Source organism: Heteronotia binoei, chromosome 1, assembly GCF_032191835.1.
Source record: "Heteronotia binoei isolate CCM8104 ecotype False Entrance Well chromosome 1, APGP_CSIRO_Hbin_v1, whole genome shotgun sequence".
Classification (NCBI taxonomy): domain Eukaryota; kingdom Metazoa; phylum Chordata; class Lepidosauria; order Squamata; family Gekkonidae; genus Heteronotia; species Heteronotia binoei.
Window position 1 is genome coordinate 251,209,485 of NC_083223.1, and position 20,090 is coordinate 251,229,574.

The 20,090-nt window shown below is 46.3% G+C and overlaps 2 protein-coding genes across 2 annotated transcripts in view; both read left to right on the forward strand.

Moving 5' to 3' along the window:
* PYGM (glycogen phosphorylase, muscle associated) overlaps positions 1–20,090 on the forward strand; it is a 234,100-nt gene that overhangs the window by 60,480 nt on the left and 153,530 nt on the right. The window lies entirely within an intron of this gene.
* Positions 1–20,090, forward strand: part of RASGRP2 (RAS guanyl releasing protein 2) — a 43,730-nt gene that overhangs the window by 16,226 nt on the left and 7,414 nt on the right. Inside the window, exons 8-15 of the mRNA XM_060252516.1 lie at positions 544–660; positions 1,215–1,496; positions 3,222–3,299; positions 5,696–5,818; positions 9,619–9,734; positions 13,157–13,298; positions 15,294–15,330; positions 16,422–16,580. Coding sequence (XP_060108499.1) covers positions 544–660; positions 1,215–1,496; positions 3,222–3,299; positions 5,696–5,818; positions 9,619–9,734; positions 13,157–13,298; positions 15,294–15,330; positions 16,422–16,580 — 1,054 coding nt within the window. The remainder of the gene's footprint in view (positions 1–543; positions 661–1,214; positions 1,497–3,221; positions 3,300–5,695; positions 5,819–9,618; positions 9,735–13,156; positions 13,299–15,293; positions 15,331–16,421; positions 16,581–20,090) is intronic.

Here is a 20,090-nt window from a genome sequence, read left to right on the forward strand (position 1 = left end):
TGGGTTTCTGCAGAGGCCTCTAGATGCCTGTGTGGGTCAGCCCTGATGGTCCCAACAGGCAATTGGAGGCTTCTGGGCAATGAAGTGTTGCTCTCCCTGAAGTGAGCCCTTCTTCCTCTTCCTCCTAAGTGCACAGACCCATTCCTACTCTATTGGACAGCAGTGGCAGTCTGGAAATGCAGAAGTTTTCCAACACTGCAAATCAAACAGTGACTCCTCTGAACCCCCCCAGTCTGAAAGGCTACATGACATATCCCCCAGGGTGGCCCGTCCACTAGGCAGCCCTAGGTGGCTGCCTGGGGCGCAACCCCAGGGGGGCCAGTTATGGCCCTCCCACACACCCTTGCCAGGCTCAGCCACGGCACGATGCCTGCACCTCAGAGTGTGCTGCCAGGCTGCCATTGCTTCGCCTTGTGTGTCAGATGTGGGAGGCAGAGCTACGGCAGCCTGGTAGCTGACCAGGCCTCTTTCCCCTGCTCCGACCCTACTTTGTCTTTGTCCTTCTCCCCTGCTAAATCGTTTGTCTCATCTATCTATGCTCAGAGGCTGCTACAGCTGCAGAATTTCAACACCTTGATGGCAGTGGTGGGTGGCCTGAGTCACAGCTCCATTTCCCGGCTCAAGGAGACACACAGTTTTGTGAGCCCAGAGACCACTAAGGTAGGTGATGGGAGGTTTTTGGCTGCAGCTGCAGGGCTGTAGGGAAGCAGAGCAGCAGTGGAGTTCAGTTACTGCAGAGAGAGACTGCCTGGAACCAAAAAGCCCTACTCCCTGATAGGTTTAAATCCTCTTATTTGGGGTTTTTTGGTAGAAAACCCCCAGAGGAACTCCTTTGCATATTAGGCCACACCCCCTGTTGTTACCATTGTTTCACACAGGGCTTTTTGTTTTTTTTAAAAAGCCCAGCAGGAATTCATTTGCATATTAGGACACCCCTCCCTTCATGTGTTCCTGTTCAGGAAAAGCTCTGCTCTTCTTTCACCATGGCTATCTGTACATCACATTTAGTACAGAGGCCTGTTGCCAGATATCAGCGTTCATTTAAGGATCAAAGCAAATTTCTAGCCCTCATTGGGTAATTACTACCCTCCCTATAGGTAAGGCTGCCTCGCTGCTGTCTTTTGCATCTTGCATCTAAAACCCATTTCTTCAAGTGTGTGTAAGCCTGCTGTCTTTTTGCCGACCCCTTCTGCTCTCTTTCTGGCAACCTTCAGGTATGGGAATCCCTCACTGAATTGCTGACGTCGGTGGGAAACTACAGCCGTTATCGGCGGTGCTTTGCAGAGTGTGTGGGCTTCAAGTTCCCCATCCTGGGGGTCCACCTTAAGGACCTGGTGGCTGTTCACGTGGCGCTCCCTGACTGGCTGGATCGTGCCCACACCTGCCTCAATGGAAACAAGATGCAGCAGCTGTTCAGTATCCTGAGTGACTTGGCCATGGTGCAAAGCATCCGGCCCCCTTTTGAGGCTAACACTGACCTCCTCAATTTGCTTATGGTGAGATTCCCCACCACCACCAACTGCACAATACACACCTCTTTTTAGCATCCTTGCCCACAGAGATCATTTGCATCTATACGGCTAAAAATTGGTGTCACTTGTTTCCTGTGAGCCTTGCTAAGCCATTGGTCAAACTGCTTGTGTGATGTCATTCAATGTCTGTCATAGAATGTCAATAAACACTCCAGCTGTTCAAGAGGAAGTTGCTGACAGTGCAGTTTCTGTGGAGTGAGAAATAGTCAATCTGTAGGGCAAAAGTCCAGGGGCAGGGATGGTTTTGAGAGGTAACGAGTGGCAATGGACAGGCTTTTAGAGTTCTAGGTCTCTAGGCTTGTGAGGCTAGATTGTGATAGGTGGGCTTGGATTTCATGTTATTTTCCTTAGGGTAATTGACAATATCTTCAGTTGGAGGACATGAATAATATCTTCATTCACTTGTAGTTCTGGCCCACCTCATTCCTTCAACTCAGGACTGATCAAGTAACCAATAGCAATTGTGCTAAATGTAAGATATGCTATAAAACCTCCTTAGCCTTGGCCACCAAACGTTGGCCCAAATAAGAAAACTTTATTTAAAAATGGAGGCGGATTTGGTCTTTAGATGACTCTCCAGTGGAAGGAAGTTTCATGGTTGCGGGGCAGCAGTGACAGCCTTTGAGAACACACCTCTGTGTGCCTTTCCTGTCCAAACTTGGTGCAAAAAGTGGAAGAACCAAGAGACTATTATCCATAGACCTAAAGTGAGATGCGAAGATGGTTTTTTTAAAAATGCCTGCTTGTTAGACCTCTGTGTGTCAAAACGCTAGAAGAATGCAGCATTGCCTTGTTTTGTTCTGCGGTGGGAAGTCTGGAGCTTTTAATGCAGGGCTGTTCCTCAGAGAGAGAGGTCAAGAGAGAACAGTGAGAACTTGCGGCTTCTCATGGAACGTCACAGAGTGATGAGGAAAAGTCGGGATGCCCCTTGCTTTTGTCCTGAAGTACAGCCCCCAAATCCAAAACCTCCTCTCCCCAGTATTCCAGGCCAATCTTCTTAACATCCTTCCTTTGCAGTGCCTATATTCAGAGACTCCTAGAGCCTCTTTGGGGAAGCCTGGCTACATCATATTGGGATGGGCATCCAGGCTATAAAAGTTTCCTTAAAAAGTTTTTTTTTAGTTAATTTAGTTTATTGGATTTATATCCTGCCCTCCCCGCTAAAGCAGGCTCAGGGTGGCTCACAGTTCATAATAATAAAAACAATTGTTTTATGGAGAGAAGGTAAAGGAGGAGAGAACCATGTGATAAGCCAATTTGGATCCCAATTAGGGAGGAAAACAAGATATAAATAAAATAAATAAAAGAGCACTTTTTGGAGTGGTTGTGGTGGGTGGAATTGTAGGAAAAGATGTATAGTAGAGTCAGGGCAGGGAAGGCTGTTCCTTTCAGCTGGCAATTTGGACCCTACTTCAGATCACAGAGCTGCAGCTCTGTGGTAGAGCATCTGCTTGGCATGCAGGAGATCCCAGGTTCAATCCCCAGAATCTCCATTTAAAAGGACCAGGTCATAGGTGATGTGAAAGACCTCTGCCTGAGACCCTGGAGAGCTGCTGCCAATCTGAGTAGACAGTAATGATGGACCAATGGTCTGATTCTGTATAAGGCAGCTTCGTGTGTTCCTGTGCCCTGCCTGCCAAAGGGGAAGGGTGTCTTGGCATTCCTACTAATTTGCATCATTCCTTGCAGGTCTCTCTAGATCAGTACCAGACAGAAGAGGAGATCTACCAGCTCTCTCTGCAGCGGGAGCCCCGGAACAAATCCACAGTGAGTGTACCCTGCACACGAGGCTGATGTGCCCAGAATCTCAGGCAGTAGCCTGACTTGAAGCAGCCAGCTGCGCTCTCTATGTTGAGCAGGGATTAGCCCTGTGACATACTCTCCATCAGGGCGTTTTTTTGTGGGAAAAGCCCAACAGGAACTCATTTGCCTATTAGGCCACACCCCTTAACATCACCATTGTTTCACACAGGGCTTTTTTGTGGGGAAAGCACAGTAGGAACTGATTTGCATATTAGGCCGCACCCCCTTATGTCAAGCCAGCCGGAACTGCGTTCCTGTGCAAAAAAACCAGCCCTGCTCTCCATGCCCAAGCATGTGGGGAGAAGAGAATGTGCAGAGCCCCATTTTCCCTGCTGCAGTGTTCTCAACCAGCTCCCATTCCTCTAGCATGCCTGGGTGAAGCTTTCAAGTAACCTTGAGGCCCAGCACCTTTCCTTTCAGAAACAGACCCCGACTGGAAAACAGGGCATGAGAACTGCAAAATACTTTGACCACTGAAAGGAGTAAATGCTGACATTTTCTGACTACTTTGCTTTGTTCAGCAGATGATTGCTGACAACAAAACTTACTTTTGTAGGCTCAGGGCTGTCTGGAAGCTCATTCTTTTATTCCTAGGTGTGTTAGAAGGTGGCATGTGGTTTTTAAATATTCCACCTTGCACATGTTCAGAGGCAGTCTCCTCAAAGATGCACAGAGGATGATATCTCTGAGCATGTGCTTGGTGCCTTTTCCTTGTCTCTGTGGGCTGAGCTCTGGTTGAGAAATCTGCTCTTGGTCTCTCTGTCATATGCCTTCTTCTGCCTGACCACTCACCTCTCTACTTGCTCTCTAATGCACACCGGCAGGTTGCTGGCTCTCTTGTTAGCAGGGATTTGGCCAAAGAAGACCCTGCTTGGCTCTTGCAAATGTCGAAGTGGGGGAGGGAATGCTGGAATCATGGAGGGGACAGAATTATCCTTCCTTTGCTAGCCCGTTACAGGCTTCCTCCCTCAGGGTTGCACTTCCTGTTCTCCGAGAACGGAACTGCTGGATACAACTGTGGGCTTGTTCACTATCAAGCTGTCCGTCATCTGGGGCCCTTAGTCCTCCTTGCTCCCTCCCCCATGTTGGAGATGGGGCAGTGCTAGAGGAAGCGGCTTTTGCCTTGCAGGAAGCTAGATGCCTGAGGGTGAGTGGGGAGAGCCAGGATGGCTCAGCTGCAAAGACGCTGGGCTCAAATGTGAAAAGCCAGGTTGAAGGGGAAACCCCTGCTCAACCTGAAAGGGTGACTCTGGGATAAGTCGCTGTCCCTCTTCCTAACCTTCCTCACAGGGGTGCAATCAGATTAAAACACTACTTGGACGGAAGATGAGAGACTTATGGACCACAGCCGTTAGAATGTTGGGAGACCCGGGTTCAGATCTCTGCTCTCTTGTGGAAGCTTGCAGGCTGAGCTTGAGCCCAAAACACACCCGCTTTGGTGTAATGGTTAAGAGCGGTGGGCTCTAATCTGGAGAACTGGGTTTGATTCCCCACTCCTCCACATGCAGTCAGCTGGAATGGCCGTGGGTCAGTCATAACTCTCTCAGAGCTGTTCCTCTCAAGAGCAGTTCTGGGAAAGCTCCCTCAGCCCCACCTACCTCACAGGGTGTCTGTTGTGGGGAGAGGAAGGGAAAGAGATTGTATGCCCCTCTGAGACTCCAAGTGAAAGGTGGGGTAGAAAAAGAAGAAGATGTTGGATTTATATCCTGCCCTCCACTCTGAATCTCAGAGACTCAGAGCAGCTCACAATCCCTTTTATCTTCCTCCCCCACAACAGACACCCTGCAAGGTGGGTGGGGCTGAGAGAGCTCTCCCATAAGCTGCCCTTTCAAGGACAATTCCTGTGATAGCTATGGCTGACCCAAGGCCATTCCAGCAGCTGCAAGTGGAGGAGTGGGGAATCAAACCCGGTCCTCCCAGATAATAGTCTGTACACTTAGCCACTACACCAAACTGTGTAAAAATCCAATTCTTCTCCTCCTTCCTTCTTCCTCCTCTTCCTCTTCTTCTTTCTCTTTCTCCTCCTCCTCCTCGTCATCCTCCTCCTCTTCTTCTCTGTCTTCTTCTGTCTTCATCCTGCTCATCCTCTTCTCTCTCTTAGCCTACCTCACAGGGCTGTTACGAGGACAAAACAGAGGAAGGTAGTGAACAATGTAAACAGCTCCAGGTTCCCACTGGATAGGAGAACATGATATAAATAAGCACATAAAGGTGGAATATAGGTGTAGTCAGCATGCGAAGCAGGGGGAAGGTTCTCTTGTATGTACCCCCTTGTCCCATCTCAGAACCAGCTGCCTCTGCTACAAAACCCACGGCCTCTTCCATGGGCTCCAGCAACTTGTTTGGCTTCTCTGTTCCAGCCTTCCAGCCCTACGTCCTCCACCCCTCCACCCCAGCCTGTTGTCATTGAGGAGTGGGCATCGGTGCCCAAACCCAAGCCGGACCAGGCCATCGTGCGCAAGCACATCGAGAAGATGGTGGAGGTAGGAGGCGAGAAGGAAAGGGTGGGGTGGAGTGCAGTATGCCAGGGAGAGGCCCTGGCTGTGTAAAAGTATGATCACCATCTCAAGGTTATGCTGAACTTCCTTCCAGTCTCTTTAAGGAGCTAGAGCGTGTTGGATTAAGGCCTGGGTTCAAATTCCTGCTCTGTCATGAGTGCCTGTGGACCAGCCACTCTCTATTTCGCTTCACAAGGTTGTTGAAATGGAGAACAGCCTTGTACACCTCCCTGAGCTCCTTGGAAGACGGGCAGGATTAGAGTGTCATAAATAGTTCCCCTAAACCAGAAATGCCAGATAATCAAACCAGAAATGGCAGGTAATCCTCATTCCTGGTGACTGACTTCAGTGTTCCCTCTTTCCCCAATCTGCAAAAAGCCAGCCAATGTCCCGGACAAGTGTCACTTGACTGAGCACTGAAAATATTGGGTTAAATGTAAACCCCACCACCATTGCACCACCACTGCAGTATGGAAGCACAGAAGGTTTATACATTATCCCTGACCAGTGGCGGACTGGGTCTAAAAATATTGGTTGCCAGGAGGCAAAGGGGGCCCACCCACAACTATAAGGCTATAATTTAATTTTTATAAGAAATAAATGAAATTTTCAAAAAATACATAAGTGGGAAAAAGGTACAATTAAAACTTTTGCGAAATAGATGTATATATATTTTTACTAATTACGGTGTACATATATTGTACATTTTACTGGCAGTATGCATAGGGTTGCCAAGTCCAATTTAAGAAATATCTGGGGACTTTGGGGGTGGAGCCAGGAGACATTAGGGGTGGAGCCAAGATCAAGGCTGTGACAAGCATAATTGAACTCCAAAGGGAGTTCTGACCATCACATTTAAAGGGACGGCACACCTTTTCAATGCCCTCCTTCCATAGGAAATAATGAAGGATATGGGTACCTTCTTTTGGGGCTCATAGAATTGGACCCCTGGTCCAATCTTTTTGAAACTTGGGGGGTATTTTGGGGAGAGGCACTAGATGCTATACTGAAAATTTGGTGCCTCTACCTCAAAAAACAGCCCCCCCAGAGCCCCAGATACCCACTGATCAATTCTCTATTATTTTCTATGGGAATAAATCTCCCTAGGGAATAAGAGTTCCCAGCAGACATTTCCCTCCCCTCCCCCCACTTTCTGACGACCCTGAAGCGGGGGGAGGGCCTCCAAAGCGGGGGATCCCCTGCCCCCACCTGGGGATTGGCAACCCTAAGTATGCAGTAGATATTAAATGTAAATACAGATTGCATTTTCTCCAGGGGAGATGATCTCTGCCAGCTGGAAATCAGTTGTAAAAGTGGGAGATCCCCAGGCCCCACCTGGAGGCTGGCAACCCTAAATTCAATGTAAATTTTAGTTGTGTTACAGTAATAATACTGGAACGTCTATTATATTTTCAAGCTACTAAAAGGACATTAACATTTTTAACATATTGTCTAATGTTTAAGGGGCCCCACTTCATCAGGCAAGCTGACACCCTGGCCAGTCCGCCAGTGTCCCTGACCCTTCACATTTCCCAGTTCAAGAGAAAAAATTGCAGAGACTTGATAAGGTGGATTTGTGCTGGTACCACCAGCTTGCCAGTGGAAGTTTCCTAGGTGTGGGTGAACAAGGAGACCGGGATGAGGGGGTGGGATGTAGTATAGTGTTATCATTCCATACTAGGATCCGGGAGTACCAGGTTCAGATTTCCAATCTGCTGAGAAGCTTGCTGGGAGAACTTGCCCTGATTACCTTCTCTCTCAGCTTAAGCTACCTCACAGGGTTGTTGTGAGGATAAAATGGAGGAGGAAAATGATCTGTTCCATCCTGAACTCATTGGAGGCAGGGAAGGATAAATTGTAAGCAGATCAGTAAGCTGGAAGGGGCGAGGAAGACTGCAAGGCCTGAAGAGGAAAAGAGCAGCTTGTGAGTGAGGCCTTCTCTTCCTGTCTTGGGTAAGGATAGAATGGAGAGAGGCTCCAGTTTTAGAGCCTGGCATCCTGGATACCATTGCCCCTCTAGTCTGGACATGACAAAGAGGTGTTTTATGGAGGCGGTGGTCAAGGGAAGAACAGAAAATGGTGATTGCACACCACTGGATCCTTCCGAGTGACTCAAGCAGCGGTTAAACTGTTGGATGAGGATCTGGCCGACCCAAGTTCACATCCCCACTCTACTGTGGGAGTTTGGTGGGTGACCTTGGGCCAGTCCCTCCCTTTCAGCCTAGCCTACCTCACAGGGTTGTTGTGAGGGTGGGGGAGGAGAGAAGAGTGTAAGCTGTTTTGGGTCCCCTTTAGGGAGAAAGGAGGGTATAAATGAAACAAATCACTAACAGTCCTGTTACAGTGTGCTTCTCTTACCTTAATCACAGAAATAATGGGGGGCATGTTTGACTGTTGGCTGCAAAACTAAGCAGGCCCCTTGCAACACCTAAAAGACAAACAAGTTTTTATTCTAAGTTGTCTTGAATGACATTTATTCTATGTGGTTCTTACATTAAACAAATTTGGTCTTTACTCTTTCCTAATGCTTTAAAAGTCCAATAGGACCTTAAAGACCAGGGGTGGCCAAATTTGTTTAATGTAAGAACCACATAGCCAGCCAGCTTGCCTTGGAGAAGTGATTTAAAGAGACAAATGCCTTCTCTGAACCAGCCAGTGGGGCACTTGGGGCTTCAAGAGCCGCACAATATGTGTGAAAGAGCTGCATGTGGCTCCCGAGCCACCGTTTGGCCACCCCTGTTAAAGACTAACAAAATTTGTGTTAGTTTTTAAGGTGCTCCTGGACTCATACTTTGTGCTGCTGCTACAGACAGATTAACACAGCTACCCAGCTTGATCTAGAATCAAAGCATGTTCATCTTTAAAGTGCCACTAGATTCCTTCTGTTTTGAAAGACGCAGGGTGGTTTTTCTAGATGCACTAAATTATTAGTGAATGAATACTGCATTCTCCAAGCATAGATACCTGCTCTGGGCTGCTTCTTGGAGTCCCCCCACCCCCCAAATCCAAGCTTGATTGGAGCTTTCATAGAGCTCAGCATTCAGCCCTGTGGGGCAGGAGGGATGTTTACCCTGGAGTCCTTTGCTTCTGTCATCAGGTAAGCACGTCTCAGGTGCTGAATAGCAGATGTAAAGTGTCCTTTTTTCACAGTAACCAGGCTGTCTTGTGCTAGACAAACAGGAGTCTTGTGGCACCTCAGAGACTAACAAGATATTATTCTGGCACACTTTCTTGGGCTCTTGCCCACAGAAGCCTATGCTAGAATCAGAATTTGTTAATCTTTATGGAGCCGTAAGCCTCTTGTTTATCTTAACCCCCTTGCTTTCTGGACTGCCCTCCCGGCACAAAACTCTTGAGGCAGCTTCCCTACAAAGATAGAACAATCTCATCTCACCTCTGCACTCAAACCATCAAAGTCGGTGGTTTGAAAACAAACCCTTTTTTTTTTTAAAAAAAGGAGGTGCTATCACAAGTGAAAACCAAATCAAGGAGCAGAATTTAATAACGGAGAGCAATGTAAGCAGAAGGATATAAATGGGGGGCAAAAACAAATCCAGGCAAAAGAGGTGGGGGTCACATCTCCACAGTCAATAAAACTGGAAATAGCAGCAACAGAAAGAACAACCAGCAAGCTGAAAAAGCTTACAAGGAGTGGGAAGGATCCTGACCCCAGTGCCTGGAGGAAAGGGAATTGTTGGGTTGACAAAGACTCTTAGAGCTGAAGGTTTTGTAATGGGATCTCCTGGTTCCTTCTCCCCCACCCGCCACCCCACCTTGTCTTTCAGTCTGTCTTCCGGAACTTTGATGTGGATGGAGACGGTCACATTTCACAGGAAGAATTTAAGATCATCAGGAATAATTTTCCATACCTCTGCAAGTTTGGAGATCTAGATGAGAATCAGTGAGTGCTCATCATCACATGTAGGGCATGGGTTGAGAAGGGTATCAATAGACTCTTGCAACTTCCATTTCCAATAGTGACTTGTAGTTCTCTCACTAGACTAAATTTGAGCCATGGAGGAGGGGTGCTCACAGTTCTGTGACTCCAGAGCCTTTTATCTGTACCACAATACGTGACTCAGACATCATTATCTGAGGTTGGGACTTTTTTCCTTTCTGTTTTGCTATATCTACCACATAGTTGGTGATGGGAGTGCCTCCGAGCATGTGCAGAGTGTGTTACCACCACCAAGAAATCACAGTCCTAGATTAGGTAGCTAGACTGCCTTCCCAAAGGCAGCCCTTCCAGAACCTCAGCAAATCTTAACCCTGCTTCCTTCTCCAAATTGAAGAAAATCCACAATTGTGTTAATAGAGGAATGGGGAAGTATTATGTGCAGACAGAAGGTAGTTCTGAAGTCAAAACTGCATTGTTCTTCCCCTTTGGATGAATGAATGCGGTAGGTCCTGTTAAGCAAGGGCAAGTTGTGAGTGCTGTTCAAAAGATATTTATTCCTTGCCTAAGATTTCTTATGTTGGACAGTCAAAGGGATGGAGGGAGAGGAGAGCCCAGGGGTTGTTAGGTTAGGTCAGTAGATGTGATAGAATTGGATGACAGTGGAGGAACAAGGGGGAAACGGTGTAGGAAGAAGAGTAGTGGAAAGTGGGCTGGTGAATGGGGAGGGGGTCTTTTCCATGCGCAGCAAGCGGTATGACAGACCTCCTGGAAGTGGGAATAAGCTTGTGAAGATCAGAGTGAAAGCAGAGGAAGAGAAAACAAACCAGATAAAGTCAGAGATGTGGAGGCAGAGAGATATTTAATAATGAGGACTAGAGTTTTGAAGCTGAAGCGTGAAGAGGAGCAGGTGGAAGAATCGGATGGGAAAGGGTAGCCAAGTTGTTTTGAATCCACAGGAGAGGACTGTTTGAAGTCGGAGTGTTTACAGTTTTATATTCTCTTCCTCCCCACCCCCGCAAGCAGATTTTGCTTTGAAAGCCAAATTCAGACACTCTCTTGGGTCTGGAATGTTGGTGTGCACCGTTTGCGGGAGTGAGAGCAGCATTCTGCCCGGCAGCCTCGAATGCAAAGTCGGAATGTTGAATGTTTTACGGCTGCATCCACTGGGAGAGAACCCAGGAGTTCTGGCTCCCAGCCCACCCACCGCTGTGCCTTTCTCGCTAGCCTCCTCTCAGGACCAGAGAGAGAGAACCCTGGAGTCCTGGTTTCCCCTCCCAGGCATCAAACAGTCACATCACTCCATATTTGGTGGCTTGCTTCTCAACTGAGGCAGCAGCTGCTTGGCTCCAGGTTCTTCCGCCTGTGACTGAGTGTGGGGGCATTTCAGCCTCAGTGGTTTCCGGTAGCTGCCTCCACCCCTCTGACTGTGTGGGAACAGGGAGGGGCTGGTCTGGTCTCCCATAACAGTTCAGTCCACAGTGCACAAGATCACACCTTGCTCATTCTCTGGGACCCCTAGAGACTTGACACCTGGTCTTTTCACTCTTGACAGCACTCCTTCTTCATAGCTGGAAATGGAGGCAGGCTGCGGGTGTGTGTGTGTGTGGGGGGGGAGTAAGCTTGTTGTTGATGTTTTCGGTTCTGCTAGATCTCAAGCTGTGGTTGCTCACTGGTGAGGGCAATGAACTCTGAATGTGCTCAGAGGCGCCGTTAAGTCCTGCAACAGACAGTAGTTTTGAGAGAGCAGGAAAGTGTTTTGGTGTTGCTTCCTTTGCTGTACCACATTTTTTTTCTTGTCCTGCTGGTTTTAGCTTCTGGTTTTTGGTCAGAGCAGACCTGGATCAGGCCCATACCTCTTGAAAAGTGCCTGCATTCTTTAGAATTTGTGGAGAGGAAAGGAAATGTGTTCCCATTGCTTCAGCCATTGGGCTGATGTTGCTTGCTTTTGCTGTGTTCCACTGCACCGCAGCACAGTGTGATAAAACTGGGAACCACAGTTGGGGTTTACATTTGGATGCATATAGGAACCCCTGTGTGAAGGCAGATGTCTTCTCTGTCCACACAATAATGCTCTGACTCAGATGTGCAATTCTCAAATGTTCAGTCCACTGTGTACTCTTGCACATTGAAAAGTTGAATCCAGAGCCTCATAAGGAGGGTCATGTAGCTCTATTTGCCTTTGATGCTATCAAGTAGTCAGATCTGATTTGCTCCCTGACCATGTGGTCCCTCAGCAGTTGGGATCTTCTAAGAAGGATTCAGGTGGAGATCTGCACTGGTCTGAAGCAATAGAACAAAGTTTGAGCCTAGTGGCATCTTTAAGACAAGCGAAGTTTTATTCATGGTATGAGCTTTTGTGTGCATGAAGAAGTCTGTATGGACACAAAACTTTATACCCAGAATTAAGCTTTGTTAATCTTAAAGATGCCACTGGACTCAAACTTTGACCCAAGGAAGACTCTTATTCCCCCCCCCGCAATATAAATATATATATATATATATATATATATATATATATATATATATATATATATATATATATATATATATGAACAAGTGCAAAAATGAACAGTGCTGTTTGCAATGTTTTGAGTCTCTTAAAAGTACTCTTTTTGCCATAAAGATATTAAAGGGTCAAAATTCATCACCATTTTAGCTTTTTGAACAGAAACACTGCAAAACTCAATAGTATGGTGAACAGCAGGAATGCACATGAATCATGAAATGTTCCCCCTTCAAAGTGCCTTCAACGCTCTGATAAAACTGCTGATAGAACTCACAATCTGGTGACAGAAGTGTTGCTCTTCCCCCTCTTGCTTTTCTCTGGCTGACCCTGGACTTAGCAGCACAGATCTCTCTGTACAGTTCCTCTGACCAAATGTCATTTCTGCTTGCAGAAGAGGGGGTGGCAGCATCCACCAATTCCTCCCATCCACTAAACAGGTTTCTAACAAAAAGCCGCCCTGAGCCTGCCTTGGCGGAGAGGGCGGGGTATAAATAAAATTTATTATTATTATTAAATACCACTCCCACTTCACCCCCTGTGCACATTCCTGAAGGTCCCCTCCCAGAAGCAAAATTTCAGGGGAAGGAGCTCAGTGGGATGCAGCAGGAGGGGAAAGTAAGAAATCTCATTCTACATAGTCTAGAGATACACACCAGAAGGTCCATTTGGCCATTTTGGTAGATAGAATGGACTTCTGTGGGCAGAACTGGAATGGAACAGGTAGGAGGAACTTTGGGTGGGTGGAGCCATGGGAAGGTTTGCCTGGAAAGACTTTTGCAGAGTGAATAGCTTGTGGCACACTGCCTCACCCTTTTTAGAAGCACCCGCTGCCCTCCTTCCAAGGAAGGCTGTGCCCCAGCGGGCGGCAGTAGCACAACTGAAGCATACCTGCTTACTTTCTCTTGTCTTCATGGCACAGGGATGGCTGCATCAGTCGGGAAGAGATGATCTCCTACTTCATGAAATCCAGCATGGAGCTGAACGGCAAAATGGGCTTCATCCACAGCTTCCATGAGACCACATTCCTGCGGCCCATTGCTTGCCGCCAGTGCAAGGGCCTGGTGAGGAGGGCTGTTTCGCTGGGAGATGGAATGGTTCATTCTTAAGAATATAAGAAGGGCCCCACTGGATCGGATCCACAGTGTCCACCTATCCCAGTATTCTGTTTCCGACAGGTGGACGGCTGTAGGAGCTCACAAAAAGAGTACAAGGGTGAATTTATCCTAGGGAAACTTAGCAGGTTGTGTTATTACTGTGAAATGTCTTGACGTGGTGTACTATAAAGTTCCCATGAGCCCACCTCTAAAATTGAAGCTTGGGACATCTTTGACAGTTGAGTTAGTTCAAGATGATGGGTGGACATCTCTCTCTGCATGTTGGAGAAATTTGGATTGGTTATGGATCAAGCTGATCAACCGAGAAGGTCTTGTAACTAGATCTGGAACTAAAATTTTCAAGGCAGTTCCTTGAAAGCACAATACTTTGTGCTGGGAAAGCCTGCTCAGGAAAATGTCCCCGTACATCCTGCCCTTTGCTTCTACTCTCTTAATTTGAATTTCTGGCAACATTCCTAGTTAGATGGTTGTAGGATTAAGTTTGGGTGAGGGAATTGTTGAATTTGGCATGGTCATGTTAAAAATCATTCAGCAAGCCTTCAGATGTAGCCCTCTAAGCATCTTCTGAAATATTTATTATTATTATTATTATTTTACAAAAGTGACCATTTAATTTGGAGTTGAATTCCACAATCTTGCAAAATTCTTTCTTTTTAAAAATTGTTCTGTCCAGCCATTCTGGAATGCAATGAAAAGCCACCTCCAGGATTAGAGGGGTGGTTAGTTAGGAAGAAGCTTCCCTTGTGCAGTGTTAGATGCTGGAGAGGTAAGCAGCTAAAGTTGTTCCATACTTGTTGAGCACCCCTTGTGGCAGCTGTTGGATGCTTCACCTCCTCAGAAACCTGTAGGTTTCTAGCAAAAAGTGGCAGCTGTGGTCATTGAACAAAGTTTGAGTCCAGTGATGCCTTTAAGACTAACAAAATTTAATTCTGAGTATAAACTTCCATGTGCATACATTCTTCTTCAGATACCAGTCTGATGCAGTGTGCAAGCACATGAAAGCCTATACCCAGAAGTAAACTTTTTTAGTCTTAAAGGTGCCATTGGACTCCAACTTTGTTCTGTTGCTTCAGACCAACACAGCTACCCACCTGAAGCTGTGGTAAGTGGTATCCTAAGCCATTTTAGGTCACTGTTTAGGATGATGGTGCATATAAACATGTCTTTACAAAGACACCGCAAGCAGGAGAACCTGCAATAAATTCCTGAGCTTAGTTACTGAATTTATGTATTAATTAATGTTATGATATCTATATACTACCTTTTTTGTTTAAAAAAAACCACTCAGGGTACCTTTCAATAAGAAAGACCACAAATTAGTTCCTTTCAAAGAGAACTGTTTGAACTGATCTCCAGAAGGGCATCATTGAGACAACCATCTCATTCTTTGGGGGATAATATTCCAGAGCATGGAGAAGAACCTAAAAACATAAGAGAAGCCATGTTGGATCAGGCCAGTGGCCTACCTAGTCCAACACTCTGTGTCACACAGTGGCCAAAACCCAGGTGCAATCAGGAGATCCACCAGTGGGGCCAGAGCTCCAGAAACCCTCCCACTGTTGCCCCCCCCACAGCACCAAGAATACAGAGCATCACTGTCCCCGATATAGTGCCCCACTATACATTGCGCTAATAGCTACAAATGGACCTCTGCCCCCCTTTCCCACATGCATGGAATGTTCACAGTTGCAGCCCCCCCCCCCCCCGGCTAAATAACACTCTTGGTGCTGTGTTGGCTGAGGAAAATGGCAGGATGGGGAGGGAGGATCCCCTCCCTCCACCTCCATGCTCCTGATCAGAATTGGGCCCTTGTAGTGCTTCTAAATGGACTTTTCACTGGGAACTTGCAGCTGCCGCATGGCTGCTAGTCCCTATGGTGATCTTGTGAAACTTAAAAGTTTCTAAAGTTTTGTGTGTGTGTCTGTCGCTTTCCTCTTTCAGATTCTTGGACTCTACAAGAAGGGGCTCAAATGTCGAGGTGAGTTGTAGGGGTACAGGGAAAACCAGCAGAAGTCGATTGGGACCTAGAACAGGGAGATATAATAGGAATACAGGGAGATATAATAGGAGTACAGGGAGGATGTGAATAATACAAAATATTTTTCCCTCTTTGCTTGGAACAGCACTTCTGGTTCAGAGAATGAATTTTCCAGCCATGTTTAAGCCCCAGCTTCTCTCCCTTTGTAGAAATGAGCCATCTGAGGTGGGGACTAGAGAACTGAGCTTGTGGGGTAGCTGCATGACTGTAACTCGCTTTTCAAGTTGATGGGGTGTGAACTGGCAGAGACAGACCAAGAGAGAGATCTTGGGGTCATGGTAGATAATTCACTGAAAATGTCAAGACAGTGTGCGTTTGCAATAAAAAAGGCCAACGCCATGCTGGGAATTATTAGGAAGGGAATTGAAAACAAATCAGCCAGTATCATAATGCCTCTGTATAAATCGATGGTGCGGTCTCATTTGGAGTACTGTGTGCAGTTCTGGTCGCCGCACCTCAAAAAGGATATTATAGCATTGGAGAAAGTTCAGAAAAGGGCAACTAAAATGATTAAAGGGCTGGAACACCTTCCCTATGAAGAAAGGTTGAAACGCTTAGGGCTCTTTAGCTTGGAGAAACGTCGACTGAGGGGTGACATGATAGAAGTTTACAAGATAATGCATGGGATGGAGAAAGTAGAGAAAGAAGTACTTTTCTCCCTTTCTCACAATACAAGAACTCGTGGGCATTTGATGAAATTGCTGAGCAGACAGGTTAAAACGGATAAAAGGAAGTACTTCTTCACCGAAAGGGTGATTAACATGTGGAATTCACTGCCACAGGAGGTGGTGGCGTCCACAAGCATAGCCACCTTCAAGAAGGGGTTAGATAAAAATATGGAGCAGAGGTCCATCAGTGGCTATTAGCCACAGTGTGTGTGTGTGTGTGTGTGTGTGTGTGTGTGTATATATATATATATATATATATATATATATATATATTTGGCCGCTGTGTGACACAGAATGTTGGACTGGATGGGCCATTGGCCTGATCTAACATGGCTTCTCTTATGTTCTTATGTTCTTATCCAGCTTGTGGTGTGAGCTGCCACAAACAGTGCCGGGATCTCCTCTCCGTGGAGTGTCGCAAACGCACCAAGAGCGTCAGCCTAGATGGGCCGGCAACTTTGCCAGCACGGTCCTTCAGCTTCTCCCTCCCACGTCCTGGGCGGTCTTCCCTGCGGCAACCAGGTACAGCCCTATCCATTCTTCCCCTTGCAATGCCAGGGAGGCGGGGGAGGGCTGTGCCCCTGACCTTTGAAGCCAGAGAATCTCTGGCTGTGCTGACACCCTGAGGGTCCTTGCTTTGCTAGGTCAAAGCACTAGTCTGTTTCAACCAGCTTTCTTTTCTTTTTGCCAGCCAGATGCCTTTGGGAAGCTCGCTGTCCCCAGCATCTGTTGCATTCAGATATACCACCTTGGATCAGGGAGGTTCCACTTATTTAAAAAGGGATCAGACAAATCCAGTCCAATTTCCCACAAGCTTTATGTCGCTCTCACGCTCCTCTTCTCTGCGGGGCTTCCATCGGATTTCACATTATCTGCCCTGGGGCTGCAACTAGCTTTGCCTTTTTCTCATGGTAAACAGAAACTGGTTATTAGAGGATCTTGTTTGCTGCATGAAAGAGGCGGAGTGAGTTGCAGCCCCAGGGCAGATAGTGTGAAATTGGACGGAAGCCCTGAGAAGAGAGCGTGAGAGCGGCGTAAGGCTAGTGGGAAATCAGTCCCAGTCTATCAATGGCTTTGGTCACGGTATCTCTGCCACTGGCTTCCACATCTTGGTCTGCTGATTCAGCTTAGTGATACATTTAATCCAGCATCCTGTCTCAAACAGTGACCAATAACAGGGCATAGAAACTGAGGCCTTCCCTTTATGTTGCCTCATGGCATTGGTATTTGGAGGTTTACTACTTCTAAACATGGAGATTCCCTTTAGTCACCATGGCTACTAGCCACTTATAGACCTGTCCTCCACGAATCTATCTGATCTCCTTTTAGAGCTGCCTATGCCTGTGGCCATCACTACAGTCTCTGGCGGCAAACTCCACATTTTAATCACTTATTGTGTAATTTTTTTTCCCCTTTTGTCTGTCCTAAATCTACTGCCTATCAACTTTATTTGATGCCCATGAGTTTTAGTATTTTGGGAGAGGGGGGAAGAAGTTCTCTGACCACCTTCTGTACCCTGTGCATAATTTTACAAACCTCTATCATATCTTTTTTAAACTGAAAAGTCCCAGACTCTTCAGTCTTTCCTTATTGGAAAGGTGCTCCAACCCCCTAATAATCTTGGTTGCCCTCCTCTGTAGATTTTCAGCTCTGTGATGTCCTTTTTGTGATACGGTGGCCAGAACTGCACACAGTATTCCCAATGAAGCCACATCATAGATCTGTACAGATACATTATAATATTGGCTGTTTCCGTAGTTCCTTTCCTAGTAGTCCTCAGTACAGAGTGTGCTTTTCTCACTGCTGTAGCTCACGTGGTTGAACTATCCACTGTGACCCCAAGGCCATTTTACCCCTCTGCCTCAGTAAGTTCAGGCCTGATTAGCTTATACTTGATAATGGGATTTTTTTTTTTTGTTCTAGTGTGCATCACCTTAAACTTAACATACATTGAACTTCATTTGCCATATTGTTGCTGACTCACCCAATCTGTGGAGATCCTGCTGGAACTCTTCGCAACCAGCCTTGGTTTTCACCATCCTGAATAATGTTGTGTCTTCTGGAGACGTGGCTGCTGCCCTGCTCACCCCCAGTTCCAAATAATTTATGTTCAAATTAAGTAGCACCAGCACAAGAACTGATCCGTATAGGACCTTCCCTCCATTGTGAGAACTATCCGTTTATTCCTGCTCTTTGCATCCTGTCATTTAACCAGTTTTTAATCCATAAAGAGAGCCAGTTTGGTGTAGTGGTTAAATGCGGGGACTCTTATCTGGGAGAACGGTTTGATTCCCCACTCCTCCACTTGCTGCTGCTGGAATGGCCTTGGGTCAGCCATAGCTCTTGCAGGAGTTGTCCTTGAAAAAGCAGCTTCTAGAAGAGCTCTCTTAGCCGTGCCTACCTCACAGTTGTGGGGGGGGGGGGGCGGGGAAGGTAAAGGAGATTGTGACCGCTCTGAGATTCAGAGTGAAGGGTGGGATATAAATCCAATATCATCATCTTCTATAAGGGAACCTGTCCTCTTATCTCATGACTGCTAAGTTTACTGAGGAGCCTTTGGTGAGGAGCCTTTGGTGAGGCACCTTGTCAAAAGCCTTTTGAAAGCCTAAATATATAATGTCTACTGAGTCGCTGTTATCTACATGCTTGTTGGTTTTCTCAAAAAACACCAAAAGGTTAGTGAGGAAGGACTTCCCTTTACAGAAACCACACTAGTTTTCTCTCAGCAGACTGTTCCTTTTTGTGTTCCTAATAATACTGTCTTTGATTACAGTGCATGGGATAGATGTTATGCTAGCTGGCCTGTAATTTCCTGGTTTCTCTCTAGACCCCCTTTTAAAAAATCAATGTAATATTTACTACTCTCCAGTCTTCTGATACAGTGATTGGTTTTAGTGACAAGTTTTATCTATTGGTTAGTAGTTCAATAATTGCACATTTGAGTTCCCTAAGAACCCTCAGGTGTATGCCATGAGGACCTGGACACTTACTGGTTTTCCTCCCCCGCCCCCCCCCCCCACCCGCATTGGTCTGACCTTCATCTCATGGCGACTCAGTTGGACTCAGTTGTTCACATTCCATTTCTGAAAATAGTTGCTTTGATCTGTTTGCAGGCCCTGCAGTGATTGCAGATACAAAGGATTTGTTTAGCTTCTTTTGCATCTTCTCATTGTCCTTTTTCAAACTTTTTATTCCTTGGTCATTCAAAGGCCCAACTGCTTATCTGGCTGGTTTCCTTCTCTGGATATATGTAAAGAAATGCTCATTGCTTGTCTTGGTGCTTTTAGCAATCAGCTCCTCAAAATTCTCTTCTTGCATGCCTAATCATAGAATCATGGAGTTAGAAGGGGACCTCCAGGGTCATCTAATTATTAACTTAAACTTCTTTTGTCAGAGCCTCTGCTCCCTTGTGTTCACTTCATTGGGGCAGACCTTCTGCATTTTAAAAGGAACTTTTGCTTTTTATGGCTTCCTTGACTTGTGGTATTAACCATGCAGGCATTCTTTTAGATTTGGTGGTACCTTTCCTAAATGGGGGAATGCATTCTATCTGGGTTTCAGTTAGGTGGTTTTAATAGCTTCCAAGCTCTGTGACCAACTGCTCCAGCACACCATCACATATGATGTCTCGGAATTTCATTTCTATGGCATAAATCAAGCACAGTCAATGTGAGGGTAGCTGAAGTCACCCACTATCACAACATTCAATCTTTTAATCAATTCTCCTTTCTTCCTTCTCCATCTTGAGATCAGCCTTGAGTGTTTGATCAGGTGGGCGATAGTACACCCCCACTTTTAAGTAACCCTTAGGGCCCAAGATTTCCACTCATGTTGCTTCTGTTGGGGAATTTGTTCCCCTAACATTTTTTTAGCTTTCCCTCCCTATGTCCTCTTAGATGTACTACTCTATTATATATTATAGCGATACAGCACCAAAAATGCAATGGAATGTTTTAAATGTTTAAGTGTTTTAAATAATTTTAAATTGTAGTTTTTTATTGGTTAAATTGTAAAAATGTATGTTGTTAGCCG